A 17,603-nucleotide genomic window follows, 5' to 3' on the forward strand; every position below is an offset into this window, starting at 1 on the left:
CAGGGAAGACCGCTGGGCTGACAGGCTGGGAGAATGGCCCTTGGCTGTGCGTGGTCAGAGTGCCAGGAAATAGCCGGAAGCTCTGATGATTCACTGGGAAGGGTAGGAAGTGTTGCTGTGTGATCAGAGGAGTTTCTGTGTTCCCAATCTGCTGTGTGAATGCCAACCTTTCACATTTTAATTTTGTTTAGAGTGATGTAAGCTTATGTAAGAAGCTTTATAGTACCCAAACCAAAAAAAATTAATATTTGAATAGTTTCCTTAGAATCCTAGTTAAAAAGTATACAAATAATTCTGTAGCAGCAATAAATTACCCCAAGTAGTCTTTGGGCACAACAAAGTATAGATGACTTTTCCTTCAATACGCTCGCAACACAGGTCAGATGAGAGACTGCACACCTGAGTACACACTCACTAGAATGTGTCAATTACCCTAGTGTTCTGCCATTTATAAAAAGTACAAGTTACTTTGCCAAAAACCATTTAGCTTTGAAATGAGAGATCAGTGTGTCCTATCAATCTGATAGATGGACTGGGCTGGGTGACCTCATCTTAGACCTCAAGTCACAGGTGGGGGCACACAGCAGCCCGCCTGGGGCTAACTTGGCACTAATTTAAGTCAAGGGTGAACTGGCAGATTTGAAACACTCAAATCAGGGCGACCTGCACTTACATAATCCAAGCAAGAACAGAAAAGAAAACAGAAGTGATGCAAAGTTTCAATTGACAGCTAAATGGAAATAAAATGCTTTGCTAAATTACTAGAAATAAGCCTTTGATGCACTCCCAAAATTTTGATTTCTGAAAGTATTTTAAATGTATTCCATTATACTATCCAATAGTGGCTGCAGTACTCAGAAAGTTTATCAAAAATACATGAAGTAGGAAAACAGTGGTGCAGACATTCATACTGTAATTTTAAGGCAAAATGTGGCAGCAGTTATAGAAAATAGCAGTAAATTGTGCACAAGTGTCTGCATTACTGCACCATATTCTGAAATGTACTTACTTATATTTCATCTTGGTCCAAAAAAGATTTCAGGTAGCATCACTTGCTGTGAGAAGTTAATGCTACTTTTTAAAAAGTCTGAGTGAGAAAATGCTGTTCGTAGGTAATATCAACATTCCAAAAAAAGGTCATTGAAAGGTGACATTCAAAATGATTACAAAAATAATATTTAAAGTCATCTGACTTACTATATATTTTATTTATTTATTTATTGGCTGTCCTCTATTCTAGAATGTAAGTACAGCGGGGGCATGGATTTTGTTGTTCATTGATTTATTTCCAGTACCATGAAGAATATAAGTAACACTTGAATACTTAAAAAAAAAAAAGGTGACATGCTGTTGAGTTTTACTTTTTTAGTAAGTGTCCAATGATTGATTTTAATAATAGACTACCTTCGAAAAAGGATCAGAAGGCTAGAAAAACCTCAGTTCTTTTTACAATCCAGTGTCCAAAGCAGTATTTCTGATTTTCATGAGGCAAACAAAATGTCATCTCAAAAAGTTAACAAGAAGAAACAGTAACTTTCCCTACTTCAACTTTCCTCCATTTTGCTATCAAACTGGAGAAATGTAACAGAAATAGATGTATAATACTTTCAACAGAGACGTTCAAAGATGACATCTTCTCTAGTCAACACATTCATGAGCTTCCTTTGCCTTGGAAAGTCTTTTACATAAATTAAACCTTTAAATGGTAATTCAGGCGCCCTGAGCCCAGAGTGGAAACTGCTGGATGGAACTTTTGCCAATGAAACACCTGCTGGGACTCCATCCTCCACGCCCTCCCTCCCTTCACAGCTCCTTAACACAGCCCTGTGCCCTCTGAGAAAACTGCCAACACCATTTCTGAATGTTTAAGTAATTCTGTAGGTGTTTTAAAAGGGGAAAGGCATTAAGCCCGGCACTCTGTGTAGACAGTGGAAGGACACAGCATTTAACCCACACAGATGAGCATCTACTCTACATGAGCTTTGGTGGAACAACGAAAAATGAAGGATTTGATTATCAAAGACACAGCCAGCAAGGATCTCCAGTACTTGTTTTCCATTGGAGGGAAATGCAAACACATTCTTCTAATGTCTACCCTTCAGATTGGACTGAAGGCAAAAACTGCTTTTATTTAGGGTTCTGTGAATTTCGTGGTTTTTCTGTCTAAGCAATAGGACCACATTGTCTCCATGCTGCCAAGGTAACACAATGATACTCAGGCCCATTGTCATGGTGATGGGCAGTGATGGGGTGGACCTGGCCAGGAAATGAAACAGCAGGGCTGAATATTTAAGACACTGTGGCCAGCTCCTCCTGCTACAGCTCCTGCAAATGGGCTCCTTTGGAGGAGTCTCACAGGGCAACTGGCATCCACGGAAGAGATGGCCATATGGAGAGGAAACCAGGCTTTGGGCACACAGTCCGGAGGGAGGCACCCAGGAAGGACTGCAAGGTGGTGTACAGTTAGTGTCTTCATGTGCTTTCTCTTTCTTTAAGCTTTCTGGCAGTATCAAAATAAACCATTCATTTGGTCAGTGGTCATCAGTCATAATTAGCTGCAAATCCTTAAATCTGGGCCACACCCTAAAATTCATCATTGCATTAGAATGGTAAAGAATCACGGAGGTAGATAGTTGTTAGTTCTTTATAAAAAATGAAGATATTTAAAAATTTGAGCAAGACTGTAATGGCAAAAATATTTCTTGAACTAAAAAGATGTAAGATAGGATAAGGAATGATTTCTTTGTAATTCTGTTCTGTTCAATGTAGTATTATGTCCCTCCTGACCCCTATTACCACTAGATTTGACCTGCAGTTTGATGACATGCATCTGAGGACCAGACAGACAGTGGGACCACATGTGAAACATGCCCACTGGAAAACGAGTGGAAGTGCAATAAATCCTAAAAATTCTAATCTGCTCTATTTGTACTTCTCATTTGTTCAACATTCATACTAGTTTGGGCACAGACCTTGTAAGTAATGCTTTAATTATTTTCCTTACCCCTTTCACCATAAAGAAAGTTAAAAAAAGAATTTAAGGATTTGATTGTGTGAAACATTAAGCCAACTTTGCTCAGATTTAACTTAAAAATATAGCTCAAATATATCTGGAGGAAATAGAACTCTATACTTCTAAGTTGTAAAACTCCAAACAATGTTTGCTTATTCAAAATATATGCTATATATTTGGAATACAATTATAATTATCAAGGTTTTTAATGTAGCTACTATTAATGGTCACCTTGGCAGAAAATGGCTAAAAAGAATTATTAATGCCAAATTCTTCATTTTCAAATTGTGAGTTTAATTATAATGCAATTGTGTTTCTTTGAATGTTTGTGTATATTTTGTGAGAAATGGAAAAGTGAGAAAATGTAAATATTAATACAGGGCCCAATAAGCATGCAACTTAGAGGAGATCATGTTGAGAAGGATGGTAATTGTGGTGGTGATGTATATTTAATTATTTCCAAAAAGAAAGGTGGTATTCTGAAAACTAACCACATTAGCTTTTGTTTGCTACATTCAGTGGATTTATAACTTAGTTCTGTTATAAGCTAATTTAAAAATATCATTTACTTTACAGACTCTGTTCACAAATGTGTTAACTGAAGATCAAAAAGAATTGAGCACAGCGCATCACTTTGAATATGGGAAGTGGGAATGAGGGAGGCATGAAAGAGGTGGGGGGAGAACTTAAAAAACTGATGATGAGGCTGATGATTATGACGAAAGATTCCACAATCCCGATTAATACAGAGTAATCATAATGCTTTAGTCATGGAGTAAAAGATATTAAAAAATATAATATTTATCTTTAGAGGAGGAGAGAGGGAGAGAAACATCAATTGTTGCCTCAGTGTGTCCTGCGGGAGCCAATCCCTCCCCCACCGGAATATTATTTTTAATAAAAAACTATTCACTCATGAAAATCTGAGAAAACTCATAGATTTGAAGACATGAATTTACAACAGATTTTTTGTTATTCTTTCTCATGCATGGTGAATCTCCTTTAAAAAAAAAGATACTGCAGAGTCCATCTGTCCAGTCTAAATCCAAAACATGTAATTAAAAATGATTCCGATCCACTGATGTTTATCATAGTTTTTTAAAATTTTAGGTAGAAATAACTTATATTATAAAGAAACATATACTTGAAGCCCAGCAATTCTTCTGTGTCAATTTCTTCCATTTAATTATTTCAAAATACATTCTGAAATGCGTACAGTCTTGTTTCATGAGAGCTGTTTGGTCGCCTGCCTGGCCCTCCAGCTTCACTGATCTGGTACCGAGACACCAGATTAGAGTCAGCAAATGTGAACGTGGATCGCCTGCAGGTGGTAGGGCTTCGGGTGATTTGTGGCTTTCATTTTAGCCTCTCTTTGTACAAATGGAAATTTTCATAACATGGCACTATTCTCCCCCCAAACTTCAAAATATTCCTTTTTAATGATTCTCTTATAAATGATAATACACTGTGAAAAAGAATACTTTTAATTTTTAATAGAGTAATAACTACCTACGTTTGGTATATTATCCTTATATGAGAGCTTTCTGTCATTAAAAAAAATCCCCAGATCCTCTTGCTAAACCAGTTCTCCCACTGGGTCGCATTTGAATCTGCAGAGAGGATGTTCATGAATGTAATTATTTATGTCGTATTGTAATATCTGTGTAATATTCTAATATACTATATACAAAGAAAACACTATCTTTGATGAAAGGCGACGCTGGTCTGCCTTGACGTTTGTGAAACCATCTTCACTAAAGTAAAATTCGAGGATGTGACAAGAGCTGAGTGAGGACAGTGACTGGCATACCGACAACACGAATGGAGACGTTAGAACGACGATGGTGACGACGATGACAGCGGCATGTGTTGGTTAAGATCACTGCCTTGCTGACAAATGTTGCTGCTTCTAAAGAGAGAACCTGTGTGAAAACATCTCGGCAGAGCCCACCGAGCGCTCACCTGCGCTCACCTGCGCTCGGCATCTCTGCGAGGGGTGAGTGCTGAGATGGGCTGCGCGTTCTAGACCTGAAGCCCAGAGTCGCCTCTTCACTATGCAACAGGCCACTTACCAAAACACCTTAGGCAAGTCACTCACCCTCTTTGAGCTTCTCTGTGTCCAAAAGTAAACAGAGAAGCTCAAGAAAGAAGACATTTGGCAAATAAAACCTATATAAATGTGAGGAATTATTAAATCCACACCATCACCATTACCTAGATAATTCATACTTTTAGAAAAGCCACTGAAGAAAACGCCACCTCCCACTGAGGCAGATGATAGAGCAGGGAGAAGTGAGGGGCAAGGCCTGAATCCAGCCTCTGGTGTTACTAGCCGTGTGCCTTGGGAGAAGCCTTAGTTGATTACCTGTAAAATGGGATAGTAATCAAATGTACACATCATGCTTATACACCATACAATTTGTGAGGATTAAATGCAATGATGCAAATAAAGCATTCAGTAAATGTGCCCAATACATATTAGTATTGCTGTGGCCTTTATTTTTATTTTTAAATTTATTTATCTTTAGAGGGGGAAGGGAAGGAGAGAGGGAGAGAAATATCAATGTATGGTTGCCTCTTGTGCATTCCCTGCTGAGAACTGGCCTGCAACACAGGCATGTGCCCTGACTGGGAATGGAACTGCGATCCTTTGGTTTGTAAGACCGCGCTCAATCCACTGAGCTACACCAGCCAGGGTGCTGTGGCCTTTAAGATTATTGTATACAGGAGCGGACAAAAGTAGGATGCGTTACCAGTCACCATTACCTAAAAGATCAGTCGTAAGTAAGGATAAAAAAATAATAACAATAATAAGACAAATATTACCCTAATTAATACATAATACAAGAATAAACTCTTTCACACACTTACAACTATAAACCTACTTCTGTCCACCCCAGTTATATAGCTGCTTTATCAGTTTATTGTTTTGTTGTCATTTCATTTTCACTGAGTAGAATGAGTTTGCTTTATTAACCAACATTGGGCATTAGTATCATTTCTTCAATTGGAAGCAGAATCTGTATAGTTTACCATAATATGGATTTCAATCTCTCCCTTTAAATGTTGAAACCTTATACACTAGTAACATAAATATAGAGCTCCTCTGCACATGCAGCACACTTCCTACGAGGCACTGTGCTGGTTTCAGTACAGTCTTCATGCGATGTACAAAGGGCTGCGGCTTCTCCGTGGAAGGTTCGATAATATGGAGGAAATTGGAAGCTCGCTTTCTTTATTCGTTTTCCAATCAAAACTTTCTGCTTTGAACAGTTCTGGAGGACATTATCAACAATGTTACATGGACTTCTTTTTTTTAATTTCTATTTATTTATCTTTAGAGGGAGAGAAACATCAATGTATGGTTGCCTTTGGTGTGTCCCCTGCTGGGAACTGGCCTGCAACCCAGGCATGTGCCCTGACTGGGAATCGAACCATGACTGTCTGGTTTGCAGGCCTGCGCTCAATCCACTGAGCTACACCAGCCAGGGCTACATGGACTTCTTTTAATTGCCTTCTTAGCTACTCGTAGATCACATCCATTTCATCACGTGCGTATTGGCCCTTGCTCTGCTGGTCTATGCACTGGGCTCGAAAAGGAGTATTAAACACACCCTGGCTGGTGTGGCTCAGTTGGTTGGAGCGCAGTCCCATGAAACTGAAAGGTCTCGGGTTTGATTCCCTATTGGGGCACATACCTAGGTTGCAGGTTAGGTCCCTGGTTGGGGCACATGGGGGACAATCAATCAATGTGTTTCACACTGACGTTTCTCTCTTTCTCTCTCCCCCTCCCTTCCCCTCTCTCTAACGTCAATAAGCATGTCCTTGGGCAAAGATTAAAAAAAGAATTATCACTTTTTAAAGTATTTTTTAAATTTATTTTTAGAGAGAGGGGAAGACAGGGAGAAACTGAGGGAGAGAAACATTGATGTTAGAGAGATACGTCAACCGGTTGCCTCCCACATGCCCCCAACGGGGGACCTGGCCCACAACCCAGGCATGTGCTCTGACTGGGAATCGAACTGGCGACCTCTCATATTGCAGGGTGGTAGTCAATCTATTGAGCCACACCGGCCAGGGCCACTTGAAGAGAATTGAAAAAATACTGATGGCCCGACTGATTCAGAACCTCTAAGGGTACTGGCTTCCTTTTGTTTTCTTAAGCTCTCCAGTGATACTAATGTGCAGCCAGGGTTAATGGCAACTGTTTTTGATAAAGGTACTAAAATGAAGATACATTGAAAATGCTAACAAAAATCTTACTGTAGATTTAATTTAGATGAAAAGTTCTCCTAGTGGGGAGAAAAGGGAATATTTACTTCTTACTATTTCTCTTCTATGCATATAAACCCACCCACCTAGTTATTAGTCAGTTTTCCAGATAGTGGCTTTGTTCCACTTGACAAAAGGAAATCAGTGGTACTGACGACTACCAAAGGTCACTGTGTGTAAAAGGCCCTCAATGATTTTGCATTAATCTTCACAAGTAGCCGTATATTGGAAATGAAAATGATTGTCTTCAATGGATAAGTAATGGCATTTTGTGGCATTTTGTGATTATAAATGTCCAAACATTTGTAACCTCCCCTGTCCCGTGAGAAGGTCAACTAAGCCAAAACACACAGGCTTATGATGAAATAATGTTTTATATTTTGCATAAATAAAACAGAAAACCTGCCACCTCTTGGTACCTACTTTTGGTAAGAATAGAAGAAACCCATAATCACAGTCTAAAAACCAACTTTGTTATGTCTTTATGTCCGACTAAACTTGGTATTATATGAAGCCATACTTGGTTGTTGGGGTATATATCAAATGAACTGGATGAATCTAAACATGTAACAAGAATGAAATGTTATCAAGAATTTTGTACAAATTCTGCCTTCTGTACAAAACATGTGCTATTCCGTATCATTGTCATCATTCTCTAAAATTATATTCTTGAATTGCCATGCGTTTCTTTATGTCCTAGCTTTTAAATTTATTAGGTCCATTCATTTACTTTTGACAGTTGGAAATACTTCAATAGAGCCATACAATTTGAACTTGACTATTGTATTTTATGTCATTATCACCCAACAGACAAATAAGAGGCAGAGTAAATGTCTCCTTAATTCTAAGGTTCATGTTTACTTTTTCTGTTTAAAACAAATTACCGGAGAAAAATCTCACAGGGCATAAAAGATGAGAAGGTATCCTATTCTTTCTGTGATATAAAATTACAAGGGGAAGATGCCAGGTTAAAAAATAAATAAATAAAAACAGCTTCTGCTCCAGAGTATTCTTGGTCCCCTCAGGGATGCTGCAACCCTGCAGGTTAAGTCGAATGCGCCTTCTTCAGAACCACATTTGTTAAATATTAAAAGACACTTCACCTTACAAACACTCGAGTTTTCTACACATAATTTATTCTCACAAATTATCTGTCTCCTCTTAATCTCAAACTGAGCAAGGTGAAGGAGAGCATCTTAATGTAACAAAGGAGAGATGGATGTGTGAAGTATGAGGCTGAATAAAAATGGCTGAAAAGCAAACCAAGCGAGGCTGGAGGGTGGCCACACCCAGTGCCGATATGGACTGTTTCAAAATAAACCTGTTATACCAGAGGGCAGTGCTTTTTATTTCCCTCCACTGGTTCCACAGTGCCCATTATTAATAAGTAGTAGTTCCAAGTTACCCGATGACAGAAAAAAAATCCTGAAATATTTCCTAGTGAACCATCCTAATATTGGCTACGCCATCATATCTTTGGGATTTGGAGAGCTGGTCTGCATCTCCAGTCTCCTTTGTGTGACCACAAATAACAACCTTGAAATGGGTGTGTCCCTCTTAAAAGGGTGCACTAGAGCCCAATCAGTTAATGGTTCTACCATTAACTGATTCTACCAGGAGATTGCAACCTTTCGGCAAAAATAAAATACAGTGGGATGCATCGAACAATAAGAAAGCAATTTAACTCATGGGATGAGGAGGGATTAAACAAGTATTGATTGACCAACGGATCCCAAAAGAGCTCCTGGAGGATGCAAATGATGCATTATTAAAATACTAGCATTACAACAAGGAAACAAAAGGGTGATGATGGGATGTTGAAATAAAAGGAAAAAGAAAAAGACATCAAACACCACCCATTTTGATTTTTGACACAAGTTTACTCCCCCCAAAAGAAAGCTCTTGGGGAACAAGCATGCACAGGTCCCACAGGTGAAATGATGCACAATGGCGGCGGAGTCCGGGTTCCCGCGAGCCGCAGGCATGCATTACTGAAATAAAGAGAATACCCTGACTTTTCCAGTTGCTCCACACACAGTCCATCTTGGTGGAATCAGCAGTGGCCTGCATCACGCGGGCTTTAGGGGCTCGCCGCTGGGGTCCTCAGGGGCGCGGAGCGGGCGCTGGGGCTGCAGCGCTGGGCTCGCGGTGGCCGTGCGGCTGCAGACAGACTGAGGCTGCACCAGCCGGCGCACGCGAGGGGCGGGCGCGGCGCGGGCGCCGCAGTGTCCGCGGCAGCGAATCAGCGCGGCGCGGCCCGGGGGCTGCCAGAGCTCCCAGGGATGCGGGGCGCTGCTCGAGACAGCTTCGCTCCGTCTCCCTGGGGGAGCTGCCCTGCAGAGTTTGAACCGCTTCTGAGAGGGTGGGCGGTTTGGGAGATGTAGAAGGGGAAAGGGCCCAGGGTAGGGATGAGCATAAAGGACTGGGCCTGTTCCTGGGAGTTCCTGACTGGCTGGGGGCATATTCTAGAAATTTCTTAGAAACCCAAGAAACCTGTTGGATAACACACAGTCGTTGACAGTACCAAACGCCAGGCTTCAGCATAATGTTCCCTAATTGTCGCCATGGCTCACTCACCTCCCCCCCCCCCCCCCCCCCCCCACCCCCGATACTTTACATTCTGACCATGCTTCCTTTCAATTGCCTGGCATCTTAAAACAATGACCAGATTCTCTCTTCTCTGTTTCGGAATATTCCACTGTTATTCAAACCCTTGGTTGGCAACACACAGTCCGAGTAAAGAAATCCTACTGCTCAGCCCCTGAGGGCTGTGTGTTTCTCCTGCCGCCTCTCCACCCCAGCCCTGTGTGTGGCGTGAATGACAAACGCACATCAGAATGCAGTGCCTGTTTGCTCCGTATCAAAGCCCCTCTTCTCCCACACATGGCGTTTTTGGTCACTGCACTGACACTCCAGTTGTGGAGACACCCAAACAGAACTCAAGGAAGCAAAGGCATTCTGCCTCAAAACATCATCTTTGAGACTGAGTGCGTGTGTGAAGCAGGTGTGATGGAGGCTGGGTCATGGGTATGTTTGGTTGAGAAAGTTGGTTTCCAAGTCCAATGAATCAAGGGCTTCAGGGGACTGTGGTCACAATGTAAATGTCAATGGGAGGAGCAGAACCATGGTGGTGACCTGCTACTAAGTCCTTTATCAGATTATATGCCACAGCCTTGAGAAAATGGACAGGGGATAGATAGATGGATAGATAGATGGATAGGTTTCTCATGAGGAAAAGTTAGAAAGGGCACACAGAGAAAGAAATGGAATCTGGGCATCGTCTGGGAAAGAAAGCCATGCTGGAGGGGACCCTTGAGGAGACTAGAAACTGTGAGGACAGAGGATGCCGTGGGGACCACAGGGACATGTACAAGGAAGAGTCCCCATTTCACTCGTTATGACGCGGCCTCTCTCCCTCTTGGAGAAGTGAGGCCTCCGGGTTCCCAGAGGCAGCCCCTCCCAAACCCAAGTCTACACTTAGGTGTCCTGTGCCAGGGATCTCAAGGTTACGACTGCCGATCAGATTTACCTTCCATTTTATGAGGCATATACAGTTTAAAATGTGATCTTTAGGATAATGTGTGTTCTATTTGGAATACAAGCAGAGAAACTGGCTAGACCTCTCTGAATACCTCTTCAACACATCCGAAATTATTCTTATGAAAGCTTAACAAGAATGACTTCAGGAGGACGGTTTGCCACTTCTGGGAAAATGAAGTCTTCTATGAGAAGAGGGGTGTGATGGGGCCCCCACCAGGCTGATGGGAAGGAAAAGCAGTGACCACATAATTACAAAGCACTTTACAAAGTGACCTGCCCTAGAGACATTCGTGACTTTTTAATATTTATATTCCCCACGCCTCACCTCCAAATTTTTTTCATTGTCATGATCATGTTTGGGAATTGTCAGCAAAATACTGAAGAGACTGGCACTTGAAGGACTCTCACTGGATAATGTGGGGCTGGTCGGGGTGCAAATGGGTGGGGATGAGACTCAGAAGGATGGAGGGGAAAGGGGTCACCAGGTGGCCCATACAGACCACTTTTCAGCTGGAAACCTGTGGAGCCTTGGCCACCAGGAGGCACTACCAGCTCAATGATAATGCAGTCATCAGCCTTCAGTCCAGAAGGTCCCTGCAGGTGGCTTTCATGGTGAGTGTTCATAGTCCACAAGGTTACCTGTGTGTGCTACTAATGTGACAGCCAGTACTGAGTGACAAGTGAGGCCAGCATGTCCCTAGCCAGGGGGAGGAGGCAGAGACAAGCTCTTACTCAAATGTAGGGGAACGGTGTCAGACTTCTTGGGCCATGCATGTTCATTGGCAACAAAGTTGACTTTGGAATGTCAGTTTAACTGAAAGACCATATTCTTTTTAGTCCTGTAGGTCTGGAGAGAAAATCTCAATGGCACCCCAAAATCAACATAGCAGTCTGATAGTTGAAGGTTGGGGAGGTAAGGCGGTTGATGCATGACGCTAGTGAAATAAGAATTGGGGGAGGCTTTAGATCAATGCTTAGGGGGTAAGAAAAACACAAATGAAGTTATCGAAGGAAAATCAGACAGAGAAGTATGAAGATTTTGCCTGGGAATTAGGGGATGTGGGTGCTGGCCTGGCCTGTGCTGCAGAAGTTAGTTATGTGGACGTCAACAAGCCATTTTATCATCTCTGGACCTTTCTCTTATAATATACAAATGAGTCATAGCTTTAGATGTTTGGTTCTATGAAATAAGAATTTATTTCCTGCAGATATTGTACATGGGTACATTCTCTGCACAAGTGCCCACACGGTACTAATTGAAACCTCTTGCCAAGATAGAAACGATAAAATAGGGAGAAAACATATGCAAATTGTCCTTAAGCAGTGAAAGGAAACAGAAAGCAAAATAAAGCTTTGCTAAAAGCAGGCAGGAAATGCCACTGCCTTTAAACAAGGAGAGAACAGACTGGCTTTGTACGCGACCAGTTTAGAACTTGGTTTAGGTGCCTGCCAGGAGAGGAAGAGATTTCTTCAGTTTTCAGGATGAAATCATGCACTAGGCAGTCTGTGCTAAGGAAAAGCAAAATTGTCAAATTTTGTAATCTTACCTCAGATTAAGACAAATGTTGAATGCCGCCATGCCCAGAGTGGCTGTACAATTTCTGTCTGCTATAGTATCAGGATTTCACTGATGAGAATCAGGGGCACCTACATTGATACATTTACTCAATAAATATTTAGTGAGTACCTCTGTATGCCAGATACTGTTCCGTCCACAAAGTAAAGTCCCTAGGTTTAAGAAGTTTACACGCTCATGTGTGTTATGGGAGGCATATAATAATAAAAGAGGTAAATATGTATTTCACTTGTGGTCAGTGGTACTGAGGGGGGAAAAAGCAGGTAAAAGGGGACACAGAATGGGGGTGGGGTGAAGGTGTGTTATTTTACAAGGAGGGTCAGTGAAGGCCCGATTCAGGGTAAAATTGTAGCAGGCGCCAAATGGAAGAGAAGGAGAAAGCGGTTACGACAGTACATGGGAGAAGACACAGTCAGATGTACTAGGAATGTATAGAATGTGATGGCTGATAACCTACACCAACCATTCTCATAAAAGGCCTTGACTTATTTCAGCTGTGACTGAGAAGTATGGCAATTAGCAGAGAAGGCACAGAACCAAAACAATACTTCATTATGATCAAAGAACACAAAGAACTCTGCTTTATGCCATATGGAATAAGGAAATTTAAAGAAACCACCACTTTGGTACAGAACCCACTGTACCAAAATAATGCATGACTTGTCTTCGATTTAAACAGCAGATTAGCACTTGTTTGCCAGGTGCTCTCTCATAGGGTACATACCATATTTTTAGGATTATAAGACACACCAGACCATAAGACACGCCTAGGTTTTAAAGGAGGAAACCATGAAAAAAATTTTTGAAGCAAAAAATGTGGTAAAATATTTAATAACCTGTGACCCCGCTCCATCGCCACCCCCCCTCCACAGTGAGCCACGTACGCTACATTCGGACTATAAGGCGCAACCTCGTTTTCCTCCCAAATTTGTATGGAGAAGTGTGTCTTATACTCCAAAAAATATGGTACTTAGTTGTTACAAGATCTCTATGAGGTAGATAGTGTTTGTCTTTGTTTTCCTGATTCTTTCACTCATGCATTTATTCAAACTACAAACATTTATAGAGCCCATACCAAGTGCTATCGATGGAACTGCCCACCAGGAACTTAAGAGGTGGGGGGAGGGGTGATTTACATGTAAACAGATCAATGCAACCCACTGTAGATGCATAACCAGGGAAGGGTGGATACACAAAACAGAGAGTGGTTAAGGGAAGAAGGGGGTTCAGAAAAGGCTTATGAGTAGGTGATTATTAAGCTGAGTTACAAACAAGAAATAGGATCACCAGTTTGAGAGACAAGGCTTTTCTGGCACACAGATTTGACAGTTTAATTACAGACACATACAGGGGCCAGACCATGACAGATCCGAGTAGTGACATGGTCGCTACACAAGGGAGACATTGCCAGGTTTCAAGGAGAGGAGTAACACAGAGTTGAATGATTTATCCAAATTTGGCAGAGAGATTTCCAGAACTGGTAAAAGACATTAATTCTAGCCTTAAGCAAGACAAAAAGAAATCAGTACCCTGACACCCATCAAAAGCAAGGGGAATCCATTCATTTACTGATGGGCACCTAGGTTGCTTCCATCTCTTGGCTATTGTAAATTGTGCTGCTATGAACATTGGGGTGCATAAGTTCTTTTGAATTGGTGTTTCAGGATTCTTAGGATATAATTCTAGAAGTGGAATTGCTGGGTCAAAAGGCATATTCATTTTTAGTTTCCTTATAAAATTCAATACTGTTTTCCATAGTGGTTGTACCAGTCTGCAATCACACCAACAGTGCGCTAGGGTCCCCTTTTCCCCACAACCTCTCCAACACTTGTCGTTTGTTGCTTTGTTTATGATGGCCATTCTGACCAGTGTAAAGTGGTATCTCATTGTGGTTTTAATTTGCATCTCTCTGATAGCTAGCGATATTGAGCATCTTTTCATGTGTCTCTGCATCCTCTGTATATCTTCCTTGGAGAAGTATCTGTTCTAGTCCTTTGCCCAATTTTTAATCGGGGCTGCTTGTCTTCTTGGAGTGGAGTCGTATAAGAATTCTATGCAGCAGAAAGAAAGAAGGAGCTCCTACCCTTTGCAACAGCATGGATGGAACTGGAAAGCATTATGCTGAGTGAAATAAGCCAGGCAGTGAAAGACAAATACCATATGATCTCACCTTTAACAGGAACCTAAACAACAAAACAAAAAAGCAAGCAAAATATAACCAAAGATAATGAAATAGAGAACAGGTTGACAGGGACCAGAGGGGAGAGGGGAGGGAATTCCAAGGGGAAAGGGGAAGGGTTTACAGGAACTAGTATAAAGGACACATGGACAAAAACTGAGGGGGGTGGAAATGGGAGGGAGGTGGGGAGCACTCGGGGGGATGGGCTGGGATGGGAGTAAAAAACAGAAAACTGTGCTTGAAAAACAATTAAATAAATAAATTTTTTTAAAAAGCAAGGGGAAAACCTTAAAAGCAGGTGTAAATAAAAGACAGATCACCTCAGAGAAAATGTCAGACAACAGCAGTCTCTTCATGAACAGAAGCCAGCAGACAATGGAATGATGTCCTCAAAGTGAGGGAGAAGAACTGCCATCTAGAATTCTATACCCAGCGAGACTACTAAATGCATTTTCAAATGCATACAAAATTAGAGAATTTACTAATTGTAGTCTCTTCTTTTACTTTCTTTTGCTATTCTTCTATCAGCTCCTTAAATAGAAGCTTAGATTATTTTCAGCCTTTCTTCTTTTCTCATAAATTTACTTAAACGTCTCAAATTCTCTCTAAGCATGGTTTTAGAGGCATCTGCCAGGTTTTGACATATGATGTTAATGTTACTGTTCAATTCAGAACATTTTCCTGCCCTGGCTGGTGTAGCTCAGTGGATTGAGTGTGGGCCTGCAAACCACACATTTGAGGTTTGATTCCCAGTCAGGGCACATGCCTGGGTTGCAGGCCAGTTCCCAGCAGGGGACTCATGAGAGGCAACCCTACATTGATATCTCTCTCCCTCTCTCCTACCCTTCCTCTCTAAAGATAAATAAATAAAATCTTTTTAAAAAATTAAAAAAAAAATTTTCCTATAGTCATTGTGATTTTTTTCTTTGGTCTAGTTAGTATATAGAATTGTAAATTTTTGAGGATTTGTTCTAATTATCCTTAATGTTTGTTTACTTTCAGTTTAATTCTTCTGTAGTCAGCAAACTCTGTACAACTTTAATTCATTGTAATGTGCTGAGATTTGCCTTAGAGGCTGGAATATGAGTTATTTTCACACATATGCCAAGTGGACTTGAATGTATATTTTGAAGTTTTAAGGGGATGTGGTCTGTGTCAATTAAGTCATAGTAGTTAGTAATATTTTTTCATATAATCTATCTCCATACTAATTTTAATCCCAGCTAGGTTTTTTTCCCCCAGACATTGACAATTTGATCCTAAAATTCTTGTGGAATGCAAGGGATCCATAATAGACAAGACAATCTTGAAAAAGAACTAAGTGGGTCTCTCCCTTACTTAGGCCTCTGACTTCCTGATTCCAAAGGAAGCTACAGTAGTTGAGGCAGCGTGGTACTGGCATAAAGCTGGACAATAGAACGGAGCTGAAACTCCAGAAATGAATCTACATATATAGTCAGTTGATTATTGACAAGGATTCCAAGATCATCCAATGCGGGGAAACAGTATTTTCAACAATGGTGCTGGGACAACAGGATATGGAAAAGAATGAAGTTGGACCCCTACTTAAACCACATGCAAAAATTAACCCAAAAGGTCAAAAACTAAATGTATGGGACAAAACTAAAAATCTTTCAGAAGAAAATATAGGCATGAATCTTCAGGACCTTGTATTAGAAACAGGTTTCTTAGACGTGACACCAAATATAAGGAACAGAAGAAGAAATAGATAAACTGGACTTCATTCATTTTATCACTTCAAAAAATGTTCCTGCGTCAAAAAAAAAAACTATTAAGAAAGGGAAAAAACAGCCCATAGAATGGAAGGGAATACTTACAAGCCCTACATCTGACAAGGGACATGTATCCAGAATATAAAAAGGACTCTTTCAAATGAACAACTGAAAGACAAGGGGCAATGGCTCTGAATAGGCATTATCTAAAGAAGACACACAACCAACCAGGCGTCACATGAGAAGATGCCAACCATCACTAAGTGAATGCAAATCGAACTACACCGAGATGCTTTTTCACACCCACTACAACACATATAATTAAAATGTGTAAAATAACAAATATTGGTAAAGATGTGAGGCAACTGGAATCTTCACACCTTGCTGGTGGGAACGCAAAGTGGAGGAGCCACTTTGGAAAGCATTTTGGTGGCTCCTCAAAAAGTTAAACATAGAGTCACAATATCACACCGGAATTCCACCCCTAAGCATATACCCAAGGGCACTTGGAAAGAAGGTGAAAGACAGAAAGACAGAAAGGAAGAAGGAAAGGAGGAGCAGGAGGGGGAGGGGGGAGGAGGGGTTTCTTTTGGAAGGAATAAAAATGTCTTGAAATCTGATAGCGGTGATGGTTGCACAACTTAGTGAACAACATACAGTTTAAAGGGTGTCTGTGGTATGTAAAGTATATCTTAATTTAAAAAGAGAGAGAATATGGAATAAGAAAGAATCAGAATCCTCCTCCAGATGGCTGCAATGCTGCATCTCGGCATGAGGCTTGGCGAACAGTGTGAGCTGGAGTCGGGCCTCACATGCTGCGTTGGCCAGGCACCCTTACAAAGGGCACAGCCTGGCAACTTCCCATGGCAGTCGGGGTTGCTTCTTAGCCCACCCTCCGCCAGCCCAGGGCTCTGCCTCAACCTCTCCCAACAGCACGAGTCCTTGGCTCAGGCCAACACTGAGGCCAACACAGTGTTGGCACTCAGGCCAGCAAGAGTGCAACACTGCACTCTGGAACTCCTTAGCAACCTGTGTTTATTGCTGTCCCTTTCCTGGTCCTTCCTTCCCACCACATCTCTTAGAATTTCCCCTGTGGAACTTCCCAAGTATGTTCCTTGGACTGGTTTCTGAAATCTGCACATGTCCACCAAGGCTGGGCATGACTGTATTTGTGGGGTTTTTTAAATTAGAGATTTGGTTTTCCAGACTTGTTTTTCACATGTCCCAGTCCCTGACCATGGGTTGCTGTACTTTTGTTTCTTACTTACTACCCATCAGTCACTGGTTGAC

General features: G+C 41.4%; 1 protein-coding gene across 5 annotated transcripts in view; it reads right to left on the reverse strand.

Annotated features, from left to right (window-relative positions):
• The window catches only part of RTN1 (reticulon 1), a 325,732-nt gene that overhangs the window by 12,735 nt on the left and 295,394 nt on the right, over positions 1 to 17,603 (reverse strand). Inside the window, exon 1 of one of the 5 annotated variants that reach the window (XM_037132433.2) lies at positions 9,295 to 9,438. The exons of the other annotated variants lie outside the window; for them this stretch is intronic. Coding sequence (XP_036988328.1) covers positions 9,295 to 9,355 — 61 coding nt within the window. The 5' untranslated portion in view covers positions 9,356 to 9,438. Of the gene's footprint in view, positions 1 to 9,294; positions 9,439 to 17,603 lie in introns of those variants that run through there. 5 annotated transcript variants of the gene reach the window in all.

Source organism: Artibeus jamaicensis, unplaced genomic scaffold (genome assembly GCF_021234435.1).
Source record: "Artibeus jamaicensis isolate MK-2021 breed Jamaican fruit bat unplaced genomic scaffold, CSHL_Jam_final contig_851, whole genome shotgun sequence".
Classification (NCBI taxonomy): Eukaryota; Metazoa; Chordata; class Mammalia; order Chiroptera; family Phyllostomidae; genus Artibeus; species Artibeus jamaicensis.